Source organism: Eretmochelys imbricata, chromosome 16 (assembly GCF_965152235.1).
Source record: "Eretmochelys imbricata isolate rEreImb1 chromosome 16, rEreImb1.hap1, whole genome shotgun sequence".
In the NCBI taxonomy this organism is placed as follows: Eukaryota; Metazoa; Chordata; order Testudines; family Cheloniidae; genus Eretmochelys; species Eretmochelys imbricata.
In genome coordinates this window covers 9,374,178-9,395,744 of record NC_135587.1, presented here as the reverse complement: position 1 = coordinate 9,395,744, position 21,567 = coordinate 9,374,178, and the positions used below count along the sequence as shown (strand labels likewise).

The 21,567-nt window shown below is 48.6% G+C and overlaps 1 protein-coding gene across 1 annotated transcript in view; it reads right to left on the bottom strand.

The window, feature by feature from the left end:
• The window catches only part of LOC144276273 (uncharacterized), a 252,380-nt gene that overhangs the window by 81,973 nt on the left and 148,840 nt on the right, over positions 1–21,567 (bottom strand). Inside the window, exons 10-17 of the mRNA XM_077836247.1 lie at positions 18,039–18,077; positions 17,323–17,376; positions 13,996–14,049; positions 8,123–8,230; positions 6,079–6,132; positions 3,306–3,359; positions 2,522–2,566; positions 1,693–1,746 (exon numbers count right to left, since the gene is read on the bottom strand). Of these exons, the coding sequence (XP_077692373.1) occupies positions 1,693–1,746; positions 2,522–2,566; positions 3,306–3,359; positions 6,079–6,132; positions 8,123–8,230; positions 13,996–14,049; positions 17,323–17,376; positions 18,039–18,077 (462 nt within the window). The remainder of the gene's footprint in view (positions 1–1,692; positions 1,747–2,521; positions 2,567–3,305; positions 3,360–6,078; positions 6,133–8,122; positions 8,231–13,995; positions 14,050–17,322; positions 17,377–18,038; positions 18,078–21,567) is intronic.

The following is a 21,567-nucleotide window of genomic DNA, read 5'->3' as shown; positions in this document are numbered from 1 at the left end:
CATGGCATACACTCAGAAAAATTAGATTAAAAACAAATATTCTTGCTGGAAGGGTGCAACATAACACTACTTCATTTCTTAGAATTCAGACTAACAACACACAAGAACCCCAAAAGAGAGTGAGACAAAGCAGGCTGCTCCCTAAAACAGACTGGCACAACTCACCCCTCCTTACTGTAGGCTGGCTGGCTGACTGCTGCTAGGCCTAGATCACATACTTCCCTAAAGAGCCTTATACACTGCAAGCAGGGCCAGGAAAAATCCTTGAGTGACAATTTACACCATTTTACACCAGGTTCAATCCCTGCTGTGGATGACCCACCCAGGGGCAGAGCATCATACACGCAGTGTTCCTATCCACTGCTGGGCAGGCAAACTGACCCCAGTCCTGTGACAGTGAACTCTGACTAGAAGCTCAGAAGGCCATTGTGAGGGGCAAGTGATTAAAATCCTCATTTATCTTTTTACAAAATCCACTGGTTAATTAGTCAAGTGTTCACAGGTATGAGTCCAGTGGCTTCAGCTGTACAGTACTGAGGGCTATTGGCTTTAAGGGTACTATATAAACTCCAGTGAATGATCAGTCCATTGTCAGTGGAGGGGTAGAAATGTTTGTAATCAAACTCTGAACTCATCTGCTTTCAGACGGTTGCAAACCTGAAAGAACAGGCTGGGTTTGCCAAGACTGACAAACCTTTTGGCAAAGAGGGCTAGGTTTCAAGTGAAACAGGGCCCATTTATGGCTTTGAGTGCAATCTATACAGGACTCTGGCTACACATGGCTTTAGCCCAAAGGCAGGCACAGCTCAGCAACTTGGCTGGGTTTCACTTTGAGTTTTGTTAATTGATTTGAATCTGAAACCCCAAGCAAAGCCCCATTGGGTGCACATCCCCATGGACGAGAATTGTAAGGAGCGTTTGGCATGAACCCCCTTGCAAGTCAGCATAGAAGCCCACAACTCTGCCCTTTCTTTTCCTTTACAGGAGAAACTCTTAATAGGACTTCACTATCTGCCCCTTTCTCCACCCAAAATCCACCTACCCACTTCAACTCATATGGGGCATTGCGGACAGACTGGGGTTATTTCACCTGCTTTGCATTCACAAAGGGGAGTTAAGGAAAGGAGCATCTCCCCAGTCCTTAGGATTCATATTTGGAGAGACCCATTACGTTTTCACATGGAGAACTTGGATTGCTGGAAAGGGATCCTACTGCTGACACCAGAATAAGAATGGATTCCTGATACCTGAGGGTGATAGGGATATGCCACAGAGGCAGGGGGATCCCTAGGCCATGGCTTGACCACTTTCTAGCCAGGCCAAACCTGAGTGGCACTGCAACCCCATATGCCAGGTCGTGACACCACTCACTCAAATTTGGCCCAGCTGCCCCTTTGTTATGAGTGAGTGGCATTGCAACCTAGCACACAGAGTCATAATGCCACTCAGGTTTGGCCCGACCGCCCTCCTGTGATGGTGGAGGGGTGGCTGGGCCAAATACGAGTGAGTGGTGCTACAAGGTAGTTCAGTTCTTCCCTCTCCCGCCAAGGAAGTGACAGAGCTGTGCTAATGTCCTGCACTGCCTGACTCATCCCTTCCTAGCGTTTCCGTTGGTCTCAGGACACATGAGCAGACAGATGTTGCAGCACTAGGGAAGTAAGCGTACCACGGAGAAGAATGCAACTCACTTACCTCTGGTCCAGGCAGGCCCTGGAACCCTGAAGCACCCTTGACACCCATCATCCCCTAGGAAACAAGCCAACGTATTGAGGAGAAGATTAGGAGCAGACACGTCAGGCACAAGGCCACCTCATCTGCCTCTTTAAAGAGTCAAACCCAAGACAAGAGAGTCCCACTTCAAGGCACTCAGACACTGGAAGACCTGTCCACTATTTACTGAAGAGCCATGGCCACTCAACAAGGGTTTCTTCCCTGTGGGGAGAGTCTCCAAGCATTAAGGAGCTTCGCCACACATGTCCCCATCCCCAAAAGGCAAGTAGCATCATCAGAAATTTGACAGATGGGTAAACTGAGGTAGAGAGAGACTGAGTGACTTGCCCAAAGCCACATGAATCTGTGTCAAGAGTCAGGAATAGAACCCGTATCGCCCTACTCCCCGTCATGTGCTTTAACCACGACAGACCACCCATCCTCATCCAGTGACAAAAGGTACAAAAGTTAGGTACCACTCCAGCTATGGAACAGTCTCTCCTCAGGAGAGCAAAGGGGCAGAATGGAACAGGAGGGATGCTGCATAACAGAATCAAGAGGCACTGGAGGCTCAGTACTAGACCTGTGAGATGCTTGGCTCTTTTTGCCTCCTTTGGAGTGGGAGACCCTTGTTTCGCTTCACACGGGTTCAAATCTCCCTGAGTTCTGCTTTGAGCTTGGGGTTCGAGCAAGCCCCGACCTCAAAGCAAAACGGACTGCTGGAACTCCTGGGCAAGTGGAAAGAGAGGTGAGAGAGGAACCCTGGGAGCTGGTCAGAGGATGAGAGGAGCTGGTTTCTTTGCCAACTTACCTGAGCTCCAGCAGGTCCAGAAGGGCCGATTTGTCCTTTCACCCCCTGAAACAGCAAAAAGCACTGACAGTGACTGGACAGCACAGAGGAGCTCAGGAAGACGTACCCCGTGCAGCAGAAAGCCGTGCTGAAGCGGAGGGGATGCCTCATGCCTGCTGGGATCCTGAACCAGCCAGAGCTCTGTGAGCACGGACTGATCAGCACCCCCTTTCGCAGGGCGGGCAATGGGGCTGCTAAGTCACTCAGCTGTGTGGCCCAACGTATTCCCATCCTGTACCCCACAAAGCCAGGCCTGTGGGGGAGACACTGCCCTGACTGCACTCCAACCCGAGCCAGGAGATCTTTTCCCTTCTCTGAATGAGGCTCTTTGGCGTGAAGGGGAACTGCAGTCCAACCTACCCCCTCCCCCTCCTAAAACACAACAAAGATGCAGAACGGGAAGGAGAAAGCAACGAAGAGCTGAAGGAATCTGTACCAGGGCTGCAAGCTAATTCAGCACACAGGGGCTGCACAGACGTGAAGGTGCAGAGAGGAATCAGATTTTTTTTCTGAGTGACGATGAGACTTGAGCAGAATTGGCTTCATCTTGGTGAGAGGGGAGAAAAGCCAGCATCCATGCAACACGGCAGAATGCCCTGAGGCCATGGGGGATGCTGGAAGGCTTACTGCTGAAAGCCAGTGCTCCACATTAAAGGACTCAAAAACACAGCAGACAGCAATGTCTTTTGCATGGGTCTCATACCCACTGGGTCCCCGTGTCCAGGCTCAGAACAAGTGAACTCACCTTTGTCCCTTTTTCTCCTTTTTCCCCAGGTGGTCCAGGATCACCCAAGAACCCCTGAAACAGGTACATTGGAGACATGAGAACCACTGCAGAACTATTAACCAGCTGGAGGCAATCAGCCTGCTCCCTCTCTGAGTGCTGGTGGTTTGAATGCAATTAACATGACCCAGACCTGGTCCACCTTAGGGCACAGCAACAACCTGGGTTATACTTAGGAGCTGCAGTTAGCTTTAAAAAAGGTCCTCTAGCCTGGCATAAGTGATGCAATTACCTCATCTTCCATAAACCACTTGTAGCTCAGTGATGAGGGCTGCTAAATAGACGGGAGGGTAGATGATTGCGTACTTTGGAAAGGCCTGCAGGCTCTTGACAAAACAAATCAAAGTAGAACCATGTACAGAGTTAAGGCTGCGACCCTGGATCCTTCATGCTTAACGGGCCTGGTGGTTTGTAGGCATGGCATGGAGAACCCACCTGGCACAGTGAAGGACACCGGGGAAGCCTTCGAATTCTGGATATTCTTGTTTTTCCCCCCCAGGGCCAAATTTTCAAAAGTGCACCGCTCCCAGTCTGCACCCACCATGCTGAGCACTTTGAAAAATACAGCCCTATACCTTCAAGCTGCAGCACCAAAAATCCCCCAAGTTAATCGAGTAATGAATCCTTACATCCCCCCTGCTGGGCCCTGCAGGTAGGCAAGCTCCACTGCTGTTGTACAGATGGCAACACCGACTCAAAGAGATTAGTGTCAAGCCTTCAGAAGAGGCCACTGACTCTGGGGAACTTGTTTCTGCGCGTCTGACCTGAGAGTCTTTAAGTGGCTGACTTTCAGAGATGCTCAGCTCCAGCAGAAGCCAATGGGCACCGTGAGTGCTCAGCACCTCTGAAAATCAGGCCACAGGAAGTCTCAAAATGGGCCCCAGAAAGTGGAGGCACCCTGGGAAAATTTGGGCCCACATGACTTGCCCAAAGTGACAGAGGCAAAGAGGAGAGCTGGGATTTTAACTCAGGCCTCGCAGGCTCCCAGGGCCCTGTTCACTCCACTGGATCATGCTAACTCGTGGATCTAGACTAGAGTCAATTCCCCCTTCTCCCACGGGCCTTGGGTGAGTTCCAGTCTCTGTTCCACAGTTTCCCCAGCTAGAAAAGGAGGATAATAAAACTGCCCTACTTTGCAGAGGGGGAGGGATATGAAGACAAATTAATTCATGTTTGTGAGGTCATATACGATATACTACAAGGATCAATACAAGATCTATGTAAGTATCTGGATAGAAAGAATTATTTCAGAACAATATTTTGAAGTAATGCTTTTTTTTTATATACTTATTTTAAATATAAGGACTTTGTGTGTGTGTGTGTGTGTGTTTAGCCCGTCAGACAACTGTGGTATGAATTGAACTGTTCTAACATATAAATCATACCAGACATATCTATGGACCCTCTAACAGTGCAACATGGATGGAAGCTGTTAGAACTGATATCACAGTATTATCTAGATAACGAGCACTACTGGAAGGTATGAGGAATATGCTGATGCCAGTTTTCTAAGATACTGTAAATAGCGTCTCCAATTTTAAAACAGAGCCAAAAGTCCAAGCCCAGACTCAGGAATAATGGGGGAATTTTCAAAAGTGACTGAGAACCATAAGTCCCATTGAAAGTCAAAAGCACAAATGACAGTCAGGTGCCTAACTCCTGCTGACTCTCTTAATATTCACAGGCAGAAACAGCAGGTAGGTGCCTAACTCTCATTGACATTTGGTGGAAGTTAGGAGGACATTATCAAAGGCAGAAACAGCATGTGGGTGCATAACTCCCACTGAAAGCCAATGAGAGTTAGGCACCTGCCTACCATGTGTGCCTTTGAAAATCTCCTCCCCTGTGTCTAAATCCTTCAAGTGCGGTTGAAAATTCCACACTAAATGTTTTTAGAATTAATTTTTGTTTTTAAAAATCAGGGCTGATATTGCAGAAGCCACCACAGGGATTTAGATGCCCAATTATGATTAAAAAGAATGAGAATTGGGTACCCAAATCCTTTAGGCAGCTTTAAAAATTGCTGCTAAGACCTTTGGCTTAAAAAAGAAAAAAGGAACCCAAACCAGTAGAACTCAATTTATTTCGCCTGAGGGCAGGTCTACACTTAAAACGCTGTCGCTGCACCACGGTAAAGCTTCAATGAAGATGCTACCTATGCCGACAGGAGGACGTCTCCAATCAGCATAATTAATCCATTTCCCTGAGAGGGGTAGCTATGTCAACAGGAGAATTCTCCCATTCATTTAGTGCTGTCCACACCACGGGTTAGGTCAGTTTAGCTCTGTTGCTCTGGGGCTTGGATTTTTCACACCCCTGAGAGACATACCTATACCGACCTAATTTCCTAGTGTAGTGTAGTGTAGTGTAGTGTAATTTCCTGACCTGAAAGAACTTTGCATGGACATTTTCCATCCAGGCTGATAAATCCAAGGTGACTCAGAGGAACTCAAACCACCAGGCTCGCTCAGCCTCTGAAAACCACAGTTTGGACAAAGTAAGTGAGCATGAAAAGCTGCAGCAACTCAGATCCCAGAGGAACTTGTTATTTGCAACATGATGCCTCTTCTAAAGAGGGAGCGTTGGGGGTGGGGTGGAGAGAGGGCGGAGGGTAGGAGAAGATACTAAATTTGGGTTCCACTGAGTCACGTCTCCTGTATTCAAGGCAAATGAAACCCCTCGACCTAAGGATTCCCCCTCCCCTGCTGCCCCCAGATCATTGCCACTAGCTCACCTGGTCTCCTTTCTCTCCAGCTGGACCTTGGTCGCCCTTAAATCCCTGAGGGCCCTGGTAACAAGGAAGAAGGAATGGAACATGCTTGTGAGACCTGAGCTGACATAGCTTGTGTAGCACAATGAGGCAGCGGTTCTCAAACTGCAGGGGTGATACTTGCAGGCCAAATTCAAGCCTGTTGTAAGTAGGTGCAACTCTGTTGGCTTCCCCCAAGTTGCTCCCACTTATGTAGGCCCCGGGCCAGTTTTTGAGCCTGGCACTTTCTCCATTTTGCAGCCTCATGAGCAGGGCCGGATGAACGCTGTGGTGAACTAGGCCTGTTCACCAAATTCATAGGGAGCCCAAATGTGAGCCCATTTGCCAGGTTGCAACGCCACTCACTCAAATTTGGCCTGGCCGTCCTTCCGTCATGGTGAGCAACTCTCCAAGCAGCAGCCAGTCCTGATGGCTCCATTGCATGGCCAGTCCAGCTGTGGCCAGAGTGCTGTCCAGCCGTTTGTTGTTATTCATATTAGGAGGTAGGGGCTCCAAAATGTATGTTTGTCTAGGGCCCAGTAATGGGTTAATCCGACCCTGCTCATCAGACCAGTCACAATTCTCAGGCCTCATGAGCCAGTCAGCTGTGTGAAGAGCTCACCCTGTGGTAATTCATCTGCAGTCGTTTTATACCGAATTACTTCCCCCTGAATGCTGAGCCCACGATCGATTCTAAAGCAGGGTTTCTGCGAAGAAACGTCATTTAGTCCTTCTGAGCTCTGAGCCCCACCCACTTCCCGGGGCTTTGACACCATGGCAGGTGCTGCGCAGCTTTTCGGGCTCCCGCAAAGCAAGTCTCTTCCATATTGCTATCACTCTATAAACCCCAGCCCAATCTGTGTAGGCATTTATACTGTTCACACCACCTTGCTACCTCCCCGGCTTTCACATTTTAATGAGGCCACCGCTTCAGACAGCTCCAAGCAGGCCAGCCATGCTTCCTTCCTGATACAGTTCTTGTTATAAGCAGGCAGATGTGTGTGTAATTAATTCAACGATATTGTGGCCCCTTTTGGCCGGAGTGGCTAGTCAATGCTTGTGACTTTAGTAGCTTGCTTCCATTAGGAGAAGAAATTGGTGATGGAATCAGGAATATCTTGCTGCAATCCTGTTTATTTACGAAGAATGTGTGCAAAGTCCTGTTTCCCCAAACTCAATAGGAGGCAGTTTTGTTGCTCACAATTCCAAACCTCTTTCCAGCCTGTACTCTGCCCAATAAGCTCTGTCTCTCAGCTTCCTCCTAGGACCATGTTAAAAGTGCTTCTCTGGCTGTTCCCTAGCTTTCCTGGCTGCTTTCTTTCCAGCTTTCTGCTTCTTACCCCCACCAATTTTGTATCCCTCTCCATATACACCTCTCACAAGATCCTGAATCAAAGTTTACACTTTCCCGACTGAAGTCGGCATGCAAGGCTAGTTAAGGGTAGGGCTGTTAGTTCAAAGAATTGACAAGCACCACAAAAGAACTCAACAGAGCTTGTGAACTAGACAAGTGGATGGAATCCAGATTCTCTCTCATTTTTTTCCCCTTTCTCCCTCCTGTAAAAACAACCTAGAAAACTAAATGCAGCAATGCAATCAAGCACTCCAGGAGTTCATGTTGCTCCAGAGACACTAACTATGCCCGGTTGACCATATATGCTGTTCCTCTTTCCCTTGTTAAATGTGAACTGTCAAGGCATTCTTATTAAAGTAGTGCCTAGAAATTCCAATTATAGTTAGAATGGGCTTTTTCTTTTGTTAAAAGAGGCAAATAAGTATATCAGTAGCATCAGCTTGAGCTTGCTGGCTGCCTACAGCACTATCAGCTGGGACAATGGGCACTGTCTTTACCTCTTTCTTGCAAACCATCCCGTGATATCCAGCCAGAGCATCCACAACTCTTGGCAGTTTCTGGCTTTGAAACATGGGATCTCTCTGCATTAGTGCGAAGTGTTTTGCAACTAATTGGCTCATGATCAATTCTAACGAAGTGCAACATGATCCTTCAAGCTAGTGTCCAGGTTCTCACCTGCTCTCCTGGTAACCCAGGTGGTCCAGGCTTTCCATCCATTCCAGGAAGCCCATTTGAGCCAGGGAAGCCAGCGTGTCCCAGGAAACCCTGAAGTCCAGACTCCCCCTGCAGACAGAAAGCAGGTGGATCAATAAGAGGCTACAGAGGAACACCGCAAATAAAGCTCTATCTTATACTCCTGCCTGGTCATTCAGTTCTGCTTTAGGACTCAGCAAAAAGATTTGTGCATGGAGGGAGGAAATCAGCAGCGTCCAAAGAGGTGAAGAGTTTTATTTCCACTGTAAACATGGTTAAGAACCAAGGGGTGGAGGGAACTAGGGTAAAGAAGGCGCAGAAAGATTAACCAAAATCCCAGGCATTATGAAACAGATGGAGAGTATAGTTAAGTCAACTTCACTGGCTACATGACAAGAAAGGAAATGGAGGCAGGAGACTAGGACAGAGAATAAAGACGACATCAGGAGAAGTCACGCAAAGGCCTTGTACATCTGTGTCAGCCCTAACAACTGCACACCGCTGGCTGAACTCAGAGGCTTCTCTCTGGTAGTTCCAGGTGTGCAGCAGCCGGAATGGACGCAAAGCCCTGGTTACTTTCAACTGTTGCTTCTGCAGAGCCGAGAGCAGTTACAATGATGGTTGGTGTAACGGCAGCAGGTAGGGGCCACGTCGGGCGATAGCTTGTGCAAACACACCATGACAGTCCCTGCCTCAAAGAGCTGACCATCTGAACAGACAGAACAATGTCAGCGGCAGAGCAATGCTCTGTCGACGGGACCACCAAAACTGCGGGGTACGTGCTTGGTATGGCTCAGCTGTGCCTTCACTGCCATTGCTCATGCGACCATGGCTACACGGCTACCTATGCTCTCAGCTCAATGAGAGCTAATGTGAGCATGGGTACCCGAGCAGGGGAATCACCCCTCGCCGTAGTGTAGACACAGCCCCAGTAACAGGGTCACCGGGGACAGAGGGAAGTCACAAATGTAAAAAGCAACAACTGCAAAACACAATGGTCCCAAGCTCTGATGCCATCATTGTGTTTGCACGCATTTGCAGACGTCAGGCATTACTGCAGAGCCTGCACTTGCCTTTAAAAATCAGAATGGGAAAAAAAAAATTTGTCAAGTCTGGTGTGAAGATCAACTACGCAACAGCAGCTAGTTGCCGGGGGGGGGGGGGGGGTGGAAATACCGTCTCCACAAAAATAACCAACCATGACAACAGAACAGCAGCAGCAAAGTTGGGTCAGCTCGCTTCCGGGCCATCCTGGGGCTCGTCATGAGAAAGTAATGGCAATCTGTTAAAATGCGGCTGGAGACAGAGAGATAAGCCCATTCACCTCTGGCACAGCAGTGTTTTAGCTGTCTCTTTCAGACTGGTTTGACCTTACCGCCTCGTGAAGCTGATGAAATGCCAGCCTGCCACTCATTGCCAAACTCTTCACAAGGAACGAATGAACCAATCCCAGCAAAATGAAAGACAGGCCCAATCTGCACCAAAACCAAATGATTCATTTGGGTGAGTCCCTCCTCAACCACAATCATAGAATCCCAAGGGCTCTAGGTCACGTCACTGTGGGGAAAGATTTCTCACATTCCTACCAACTAATGCTCTGAACCCCTCGGCACAGAGCATTATGCAAATTGGGACTCACCTCTTGGAATGGTTCATATGCCAGGACGCCCTGCAATGGAACATGGCACTGAGGACGAAGAGGTGTCTCAGAGATGGCTAGCGGGATATGTATGGAGGTGAATGGAGTTTCTTCTTTAATGTAAATAGGATCAAAAGATGCTTGGCTCAAGTTCCAGTAGAGACCTGCACTTTATTACACAATATGTTACTAAATCAGCCTGGTGGTGTCTTAGCCAAGAAGCCCTGCTGTACATCACCATCATTATTGTATTCGGAGTTCCTAGGAGTCCCAGTCATGGACCAGAACCATCATGATCAGTGCTCTACAAACCGAACCAAAAGAAAGTTCCTACCCCAATCTAACATACATGCCACCTGCACAACTTTACACCAAAACAGTGGCACCATTTTCCACCGGTTCTGCCCAGCACTTGTTATTGGAACCTTGAGCTAAAAACTCATTACCTTCCTCTGGAGTTGCAGAGCCACAGGACAGTGCGATCGCAAAGCTCCACAGAAAGGCAGAACTCCAGTACTGAAACGTTCAAACCCATAGACACTGATCCAACAGCAGAGGTCAGCAGTAATGCTGCATCCCTAAAATCAATGCAACAGCTGCCTGAGAAAAGACTCAGGAACTCAGGATCAGGTCTGTGATACGAAACCTTGTTGAGACTTCTCTGGTTTGCTGAGACTATACCCTTTGGAAAATAAACATGTCTACCTGGACAATACAAAGAGTAGGTCCTCTACGTGAGTGGTACGCTATTCAGTATATTCCATGTGTGCGCCACAGGAGTAGATCAACAGGTATCAGAAATATAGGCTGCATTTGAAGAACCAATGCAAGCACCAAACAAAGCAGCTCATTCAAACCTCAAACAATGTAGAGTTTTGCTTCCCTGTTCAAAGCTACACAGTGATGAGAACTTTGTTTCAACCCCCTAGCTAGGATGCAGACCGGCTTTCGAAGCACATCAGGGTCACAGCTGCACTCTGAGAAAAATGGTTCCTTTTCATTTCTGCACTAATCCCTCAGTGAACCCCCTCGCCAATCCTGTTTATGCGAATGGATGAATAATTTTTGGTACCATTTGATTAAGTTACACTGACAGCCTCCACAGTTTATATTCTGTCTGCTTAACACGATTAGTGAAACCTTCCAGATGTTGGCAGCTGGTAAAATACATGGGAAGAACAGTGTTCATTGCTACCGATTCCCCAGAGCTACCCACCTCTGTCCTCCGCAAACAGACGGCGACATCTGGAATTACGGACTATACATACCCTCCACTAAAAAGGCTTTTCCATCTTGTAAAAGGTGAATCACTCTATGCCCCCTCTTTGCAAAGCCCAAATGAACCTGTGCACCAGACATCTTTGTTCAATTCCTCAGCCCACAGTTCAAAAAACCCTGCAAGGAACGACTACTTGGACAGGGCTTGGAAAGATAAAGTGGCAACAACGCACTTAGTCAGGGGTTAAAAAAAAGCAACCCCCTTATCTCTGCTATATAATCCCATGGGCCTTGGAGATGCTAAGACAGCTCCGGCTCTTTGTCTCCGTGCCTCTCAGATGTCAGCACTCTTTCAGCTTTGTTGTGCCATCTAACGACCTCATGTTGAAAGATGCCGGGCACTGGCTCAGCAGAAACTACAAGAATCAGTCCCCTCACTCCCTCCACGACTATGCATTCCATATGCAGATACTTGGGAAACCACAGCCGTCTCTGAGCTGAACTCTCCAGTCTGTGTAAACATTCGAGACAGGGAGGACTTGGGGTCTACTAAGGATGGGGGGAACCAGTTCAGGAAAAAAGGAATAATGCCCCGAGCTTTTTTACAAAACTCAAACCAGACACAAACTGCCACACTGAGGTTTGAAACCAGTCGATTCTCTCCTGGCTCTGCACGGACTTGATCTGGCTGGGATCAGTATGAGAAATATCAGCCAGCCTCATGTGCACAAACACAAGGAGGTTTGCATAGTTCAGCTCATCAGCTGAGTGCTTAACCTAGCAAAACCTTTTAAAGTTCTTCCCTTGCTAATGTTTATTTTGCGGTCTGGCTAACTAACCTTTGGCTTTGATCCCCACACAGGCCCAAGAGATACCATCTTTGCCTGCATGCCTCACTAAGACAAAGAGACTGCATCTGGGGATCAACGGTGGGAGCTGAGAAGGACCATCTACAGCTTCTCCAGTGGTATACAAGAGCCTGAGAACTTTCAGGTTGTGCTGGGGGTGGCCAGTGTTCCCTGTGGAGCTCCATGCTGGTCTGAGGCACAAGCCATGAAGCACTAGCTATAGCAGTAGGGGGAAGGGATAGCTCAGTGGTTTGAGCATTGGCCTGCTAAACCCAGGGTTGTGAGCTCAATCCTTGAGGGGGCCATTTAGGGATCTGGGGCAAAAATTGGGGATCGGTCCTGCTTTGAGCAGGGGGTTGGACTAGATGACCTTCTGAGGTCTCTTCCAACCCTGATATTCTATGATTCTGTGATCAGCCACTGGAACACAGTGACCTTAGAGAAATCACCCAAAAATAACACTGAAACTCATCGAAAGACATGTTTCTCCTCCATGGAGCTCTTTTGTGGAATCCAGTTAGAAGCCAAGGAAAAAAGTCTGCCCATGACCTAAATTTGCATGAATCAAGGTGAGACTCTCTCTCCCCCGCATACGTCCTTCCTAGACACACAGGCCAGAGGAGGCACCTCACTCAGAAAGCAGAAGCAAGAGGAACGGACGGCTGATGAATGAAAGGGAGCAGCTCGGGGAAGGGAAGCAAAAGGGAACTGCAGGTAGATTGGATGTTATCACTGGGAACACTGTGGGATGAGGAAAGCTCGGGAGAGCAGAATTAAAAAGGCATCATTCCCAGCCTGGTGAATGTACTGCCAGAGAACAATAGAACAACGAGGTCAGGGAAAATCGACTGTCCCTTATCACTGTGAAGGCTGGACTTGCAGCAGTTAAAGACAAATGGGCCTCCTGGGGGAGATGGGTGAGAACCAGGAACTGAAGGTCACACAAGAGGACAGCCACTGGGAAACAGCTGAGTGTTTGGTGAGAAGAGGCTCAGAGAAGAGGATGGTTTTTAATTCAGAAAAAAAACCAGCCACCTTTACGTGAACTAGGTACAGATCAAGAGTGCAGTTTTCAAAGTCCCCCAGGGGATTTGGACACCTGATTCCCCATGTGTTTTAATGGGATTTGGGTATTCAAATTCCTTAGACAGCTTTGAAAATCTCAGCTTAATTTTGCAGAACGGTTTGCTCAGTCTCAGCTGAGAGAGCTAGGAGATATCACCCCAGCATGAATGAGGAGGAAAGAAGGGCATAGGCTGGGACTGCTCCTATCCGGAGAGAGAGAGAGAGAGAGAGAGAGGAGCAGTGGAGAGATCTGTTTAGATTCAGAGTTCTCTGGAGTTAAAGCTTAGGGGAAGAGGAGGATGCTTTCCTAAAGACGATATGAGAGAGCAGGTTTGGAATGACACACACAAGTAAATGAATAGAGCACAAACCTCAATTTCATTCACTTCCTATAGACAAGGGATTCAGTTTTTAGTGAAGGTGGCACCTTCTGCATCTCTACTGATGCTTCTAATGAAGGCCCAGCATCACCACCCCAGTGCTGCTACAAGTGTCTCTTTGAATGGGTGACGATGACTGGGGTGGTTATAGAACTCATGAAAATGACAGGGACTGACCAAATCACACTGGCTCAAACCAGTCCCGCCTTGTGCTGGAGGCGGGTGAATGGGCTGGTGATTACTCACAGCAGAGGAGAGCAAAGGAACAAAAATAAGGCACAAATATCCAGCAAGGGGAATCCCGCCCTCCACCGCTTATCCTGTCTACAGTGAGCCAATCTCATCCCCATCGGGTATTTCGGATGAACCTACCTGCCAGAGATGTGGCTCTGTTGCAGAGGTTTAAGGTCATTACTGCACAAACGTACCTTACCTTGGAGGATTCTCCTACTCTGAAATTAACACTGAGCTCTGAGTCTTGAGGCTAAGAGCTGTGGAATGTCCCATGACTCCCCGTTATTGCAGCACGACTTGTGCATGCCCCGTACCTCTCAGAGTCACTCCTTCTGTATGTACAGCTGCCCACCAGAAGGAAGCCAACCCTGACACTAGAATATATCTTACTGCCCTAGCGTTTGGAAGGTCACATACCTGGACTGGGCTAACACATACCTGAGACAGCAGCTATAGGCAGCCTCCACTTACCATATACCCCAACCGGCCTTTGTCTCCTGGCTCTCCTGGATATCCGGGCGGACCCTGCACACACACAGAGATCAAATCAACGCAGGTTAGACTTTCCCCCAGCAAGCCCGGATCATGTTGCAGTATTGACCGTGTTGAAAGAATGCTGGGCTTCGCAGCCTTGTTTAAAGGCACCATTACAGGGGAGACAATGAACAATACACAAAGGTAGCATTGGCAATCTCAGTCACATGCTGTGTGACAGGATGATCCACATCATAGCTCTCTGAATGCTCTGCGAAGACTGCCCTTGTTCTGCTTGCATTCCCCTGGTTTACAGCAAAGGCACCATCAAGTACTCAACCACAGGCTTTGGGAGCAAACTCTCTCTCCACTGCTTATAATTCTCTTTCGGAGACTAGAACATAAGATGTCTTCTCCCACCTTTTCTCTCATTCCACTTGGCTCGAACGAATTTCCTGTTACACAATCCACTTCCCTGCCGAGGCATATTTATAATACAGCTTGTCAAGAGCACACCTGTCTTTTTTTCCCCTGTCTGTGCATCAGCACCATCAGTTAGAGCAGCAAGCTTAGGGACACCATTAGTTAACTGCAGCTGAATAGTCAGCAGAGGAAATGCAAGAGCACCAGAACTGACTTGGTGTAGGTCCTATAGTAAATATCACTTAAAAAACATCCTCCTCTGGAATGGATATAAAATATTAATGCAAATATCAGTCTGTTGCATGATAAAAGAAAGTTTCTTGAAGATACCTTTTTAATAGTACTTCACACCAGCCAGGTTAGTGAGAGAGAGTGAAAGAGAGAGAAGGATGGGGATATATGTTGGAGAAATTGTGGGCTAAGAGGAGATTTTATACATAGTGACAGACATGGCCAGTCACTAGGGAGTATTGGAATGCAGTTCCTAACCAAATAGCACAAATTGTTGAATATTTATGATCAAATGATCATTTAGGGGCTGTCTACACAGCAAAGAAAAACCCGTGGCTGGCCCATGGCAAGCGACTCTGGCTCACGGAGCTCAGGCTGTGGGGCTGTTTCATTGTTGTGTAGACTTCCAGGATTGGGCTGAAGGCCAGGCTCTAGGACCCTGCTGAGAAGGCAATCCCTTAGCAATCCTCCTCTCTAGCAGATACAGCAGGGGTGGGAAACTTTCTGGCCCGAGGGCCACAACTGGGTATGGAAATTGTATGGCGGGCCATGAATGCTCACAAAATTGGGGGTTGGGGTGCGGAAGGGGGTGAGGGCTTCGGCTATGGGTGTGGGTTCTGGGGGTGCAGGAGGGTGCTCCGGGCTGGGTCCAAGGGATTCAGAGGGCAGGAGGTGGATCAGGGCTGGGGCAGGGGGTTGGGGCACAGGAGGGGGTCAGGGGTGCAGGCTCCGGGCAGCGTTTACCTCAAGCAGCTCCCGGAAGCAGTGGCATGTCCCTTTTCCGGCTCCCACCCAGAGGCGCAGCCAGGAGGCTCTGCATGCGGCCCCATCCGCATGCGCTGCCCCTGAAGCTCCCATTGGCCACAGCTGCCAGCCAGTGGGAGCTGCGAGAGCAGTGTGCAGATCCCCCTGGCTGCCCCTACGCATAGGAGGTGGCGGGGGAACATGCCGCTGCTTCCAGGAGCCACGCGGGGACCTGGCATGCACTGAGCAGGGCAAGCCCCAGATCCCACTCCCGAGCTGGAGCTTGAGGGCCAGATTAAAATGTCGGAAGGGCTGGATGCGGCCCCCAGGCCGTAGTTTACCTACCCCTGACATACAGTCACACCAATAGAAGTGAAGAATTAATCTCTCATCTGCTAGTAGCTGCTAGGGTACTGAGCACTGACTGCCTCCCACTGGAAAAAGAAAAGCAGCCCCAAACTAAGGGAATGGTTCAAAAACCAAGTACACACACAATAGAAATGCCAAAAAGAGGACAGGTATTCAAAAGTTTGGTCACCCTTTTCAGCATACTCAGAGGAGGAAGGATCCCTAGCCAGCATCTTTAGCTTGACTATTAACTTGATCCTAAAAAGTAACAAGTCATGTACAACGTCGTATGTTAGTTTTATTGTAACTTTGCCTCAATAAAACGTGAAAAAAACATATGGGGGGTTGTTGCTATGGAAAAATTAGTGCATCAATTACCTAGCCAGCAGAACAGACAAAGAACAAACAGATATGTAGATATTTGGTTACCAGTTATTCGATACTCAGAAAAAGTACACGCGCCTGCAAAACAACCAGCACATCTGTCCAATTCTTTTGGGTTTTAATATTGGGTAGAAGTGCCTGGTTTGACATGTAGGTGTCGTCAGCAGTTTCACTCCATTTAATAAAATTACCAGAAACACCACATCTTGGGTAGGGTAAAGAGGATCACTCTGTAATATGGTAACACCCTGTTCAACAGAGAGATCTGATGAGATCACTGTCTAATGATACTCTACACAAAAGCTCGCTGTTGTAATGGTTATCGTTTTGTCTCTTGATACGGACATGGCAACAATCTGTAAACGTGTTATAACTTCATTCACACACACACACACACACACACACACACAGAGTCATCGTCTCAAGGTGTGGTCTCTCGAGGGGCTTCAGCTTCTCCTGACTGACCCTCCTCAGTTTGCTCTCAGTCAGGCCAGTTCCTGGATCCTCATTTCCAATTAAGCCTGTCAGCCCTTTAGTCTCCTGGCTGTTTTCCAGGAGGCAGCCCGGTGCAGGGCTGTTGCCACTTTGCTAGCCCAGATCTCCCAGCCTCCCCTTCCTTCTCTATACTCTCCCCTTTATTGCAGGCCTTGTTTCCTCTATTGGGTTCAGCTGTGTGTGCCTACCTCCATGACTGGCAGCTGCGTGGGGTTGTGATCAAGCTGCTTGCTTGTAAACAGGAGAGACTCTCCTCTCCCCTTTGTCTACACTCAGTATGGGGTTTGTAGGCTCCGTTTCTTTCTTTCTCTCTCTCTGTCTCTCACCCCGCTGCCTGATCTTCAGTGAGTGAAAATGAGCATTGTTTCACTGAAGAAAGTCAATGGAGCTATGCCATCTTACAGCAGCGAGAGGCTGGGTTGGGCTTTCAAAGGAACCTAAGGGAGTCAGGCATCCAACTTCAATTGATTTTCACCCACCTCCAACTTTTTTGAAAATCCCAGCACTGAAGCTTTAATTGTAGGAAGACAAACAATTTGACAGTAACAGAGGTAAAGGGAGATCAGCTGTATGGCCTAAATTGCTCAAGTGTCTCTAAACATTGCCTCTGAAAGTCTCCAAAGAAAGCAGAAATGTCTGATGGGATAACTGTGGACTTGGCTACGTTGGACATACTTAGAGGGGATTTTTCATACTTACAGGTAATCCTGGTTTCCCTGCGTGCCCTGGCAGCCCACGCGGTCCTGGATGTCTCTAGATTTAAAAAATAAAGGCAAACAGTAACATATTTTAGATATCAAAACTATTTAGAAAGACAGAAGACTCCAAATGATCATACAGAAAAAATCTGAGACACCTTGTTAGAGGATCTAGAGCACAAAATCCTCTTTTTGTTTATATATGCAACACATGGGGTGGAGGGAATGGTATAATACAGAGAAAAGGTTCATGAAGTAGGCAGAATAAATACATGGGTTTCTTTAAAAAGAGTAAGGATTAATTTCTGACTGAATCTGAAAATGAACAGGGAGCCAGCAGAGGTACTGGAAGACAGAGCTTTTAAGAGGTGTAACACTGGATTCCCATCTCTTGTTTCCGTGACCTTTCAATCCTAGGCTCCACTATGAGCCAAAAGTGCGCCCCAATCACTGCCACCAAAGGACATCAGGAAAGGGTGCATTCTCCCAATTTCCCACTTTAAGGCCAGAAGGGGCCATTAAGACCATCTTGTTTGACCTCTTGCATAACACAGGGCAGAGAATTTTCCCCAGTGATTCCTGGGGTCAAGCCTATCACTTCTGTTTGAGCTATAGCAGAGCTTTTACAAAGACATCCAGTCTTGATTTAAAAAAAAACGCAGATGCTGGAAAACCCACCACATCCTTATGTAGACTTACTTAGCAGGAGACACTCACCGGCCAGCCTGCGTGGAGAAGCTGGTAAAATGAGGATTGCTAAAAGGAGAGGGGAGGAAAAAGAGAGAGCGTGTAAATGTCTATTATACCAACCAAAGAATGACACATGCTTCTGTAGCCAAGGCACCAGGAGCAATGCTACAGTCCTGTCAGCGTCACGATTTCTACCAGATTAGACGAGAACACCTACTCAGGGTGTGTCCACACAGCAACTAGACACCTGCGGCTGGCCTGTGCCAGCTGACTTGGGCTCGCAGGGCTCGGGCTGCGGGGCCGTTTCATTGCTGTGTTGATGACTGGGCTCGGGCTAGAGCCCAGGCTCTAGGACCTGCAGGGTGGGAGGATCCCAGAGCCCAGAAGTCTACACCGCAGTGAAACTGCCCCGCAGCCCAAGCTCCGTGAGCCCAAGTTGGCTGGCATGGGCCAGCCGCTGGGTTTTCTTTGCTGTGTAGACATACCCTAAAGATGCCACTCTTCTTATTTATGAATCCGGCAGCACCCACTCTGTGCTAAGAGCTTTCCGGCTGGAAAAGAAAGATCGGCCCATGCCCCGAAGAGCTCACAGTCTAAAGACAGACACAAAGGAAAAGGACTACAGCATATCAGTGCAGTGGTCAGGGAGATGCTTGCCAAGTCTTGACAAAATAATGTTGATATGGCTCCTCCCCCCCCCAACTCCTCTCCCCTGCCCTAGAACGCCTCATATTCATCGGTACAGGTCAGCTACTTTCTCTACAGGTGTCAGAGCAGATCTGGGGCTTCAGAAGGGATTTGACTGTGGAGAGAAGAGGCCTCGTCAATGAGCTCTGGAAGGGCAGTCCGCTCCTAGCGGGCATGGCGAGGTTGATGTGAAAAGCCGAATCCATGGGTGGATGAGGCTGGCACTGTTGGTGGAGCAGACAGGTTGGGCGGCAACTGGAAACGAGGCCCGGGAGGATAAGTTGGTAGGGCAGAGTTATGCAGGGCTTTTAAGGCGCCTCTCTGCTCTTGAACTCTTTGAATCCCCCTCTCTGCTCCCAAGTTTTCTCCTTCCATTCAGTCCCACCTCTCTACCTTGCATTTGATGTAGTAGAAGACGGGAGCCAGTGGAGGGATTCAAAGGATGATGGAAGGATGGAAGGATGATGGGGGGAGAGAGAGATGATCAGAGTAATGGATGAGAAAGATATTTTAGGGGCAGCTTTTTATATGGACTGTAAGGAGACAAAACAGGTGTCAGGGAAGCCAGAGAGGGGAAGGTTGTAATAACTGAGACACAAAATGACGAGGGCCTGGACTAGAGAATTTTATCCATAGCGAGGGAAAAAGAAAAGGACAAAGCTTAGAGACATTGCAGAAGGATTTGGGTTCCCTTTGGATGTGTGAGGGAAGCAGAAGGGAGGAGTCACATTACAGGGCTGAGTGACGGGGAGGCAGGTGGCTCTGACAGCAGTGAAGGAGAGAGGAGGGGGTTGAGAGGGAAGTGAAGGTGATTGGTTTTGGTTGTGTGATGTTTAAGCTGACAACGTGATGGCCCGGGGATGTCAAATTGACAGGCAGGCATGCAGGATCTGATGGAAGCAGGCAGGTTGATTCGCGTTCGTCAGCATCAAGATGGCAGCTGCAGCCACACGAATGGATGAGATTGCCCAGAGAAGACATACAGTGAAAAGAGTGGTGGTGAGGAGGGAGAGGAAGTGTGTGTATTGGGGGAGGTAAGGGGCTAGGCCGTGGTATGTTTCCCCAGAAGAAAGAGAAGAGACAGAAGAATGCAGATGCACTGTGTAGGGTGAGAAGAGGAGAAGCAGCAAGGGGGACAGGGGTCCCATTGTGTTAGGTGCCAGTTCCTGCCCCATAGAACCAATAATGAGATGTGAGACTCAACCTGTAGTGATTTCCTACTTTCCATTTTCACGTAAGATTATTCCTTTGCTCTGGAGATGCAGCCTCCTAGGTGAGGAGATACTCAAATAGAATGAAACAGCAGAACAGAGGAGGCCACCAAAGAGTTATGACATGCTGCCTGTCTCCGAGAATACAGAGCCATCACTAACCAAAGGGGAAGGCAGAATACCACACAGAAAGCAGATGTAACCTACGCTAACATGGTATGGGCTCGGTCTTCTTCTGTCTCTGGCAAGACTACATATAGAGGTTTACCAATCTGCTACCAAGTTTAAAGAAAATGCAGCTTATCCTTTTGGATCCAGAGGGCCTGGGTTCAATCCCCTCAGATGTCGACAGGCTGGGGTGATGTTAAAGAGACTATAAAAATTGAATCTTATGGAGGCTAAAAAACAAAAAGATTTAATAGGCCACCCAGTCCCTAGACTGGGGCCCAGAGAAAAAACTGCCTGTAAAGGACAGTTTCTAGTGATTTCTCCCATTCAGTTTAGAACTTCCAAAGTGATATGGCTTTGATTGCTTTTGGCAAGAAAATATCTCAGAGCCAAAGAGATCTTGGGGTCAGGAAACATCTCCTGATGTTCAGCCAACATTTCCTCTCGATTTTATCTCCTCTGTCCTTGCGCTGAACCCCATTACACTGCCCCAGCTATATTTAGCCCCAGACATATTTAGCTACTTTCATCTCACCCCATAAATCCATCTCTCCAGCCCCTTAATCATCATTTCTGTTACGCTCTGAACGCCCTCCAAGAAAGCCACCAGGATATTTCAAATCCTGTTGATTTGTTGCTTTTACCTCAAAAATATGCCACAAACATAACTTTTGGTGGTTAGTCAGGAAAGTATTTTGGGGACATTGCATTTCCTCTGGATTTTAGTGTGAGCAGCAGCCGCTTGACAGACATTTAGAGCCTAATCCAGATCCAGGTCAACAGACTGGATTCCATTGACTTCAGGGGGCATTGGATCCTTCCCTCCAGGAGCAAGATGCAACAGGCACTGTTTTTTTAACCAGGCTCCTTTCAAAGTGTTAGACCAGGGTGGGGAACCTGCAGCCCACTGCTTCTTTTCATCCGGGCTGCGGCAAGTCTCTGTGCTGTCGGCCAGATGCCCCCCGCCCTACAGGGCTGGAGCCATGAGGGCCAGCTTGCTGGCATGTCCCTGTGGCCCCTAGGTGGAGAGGCAATCAGGGAAGCTCTGAGCGCTGCCCCTGCCCCCAGCTCCACAGCTCCTGTTGACCAGGAACCGCACCCAAGCTCCCTCCCAGACTCCACCTATCCCCCCCGCCACAAACCCCAACCCCCTGTCCCAGCCCGGAGCCTGCATCCTGGAACTCCTCCTGCACCCCAAACCACTGTCCCATTCCTGGTCCCACCCCAGAGCCCACACCCCCAGAGCTGCACCCCCTCCCACATCCCAATCCCCTGCACCCCAAAACCCCTTGGCCCCAGCCCGGAGCCCCCTCCTACACTCTGAACCCATTTCTGGCTCCACCCCAGAGCCTAGGGAAGCCCTGAGCCTCTGTGCCCCCCTCAGGGCTGGAGCCTCCACCCCTCCACCCCCGGGGGGCTGTCAGTGGCCTCAGCTGATTTTTGATCTGGGTCAATGGCCCCGATAGAAAAACGGTTCCCCACCCCTGTGT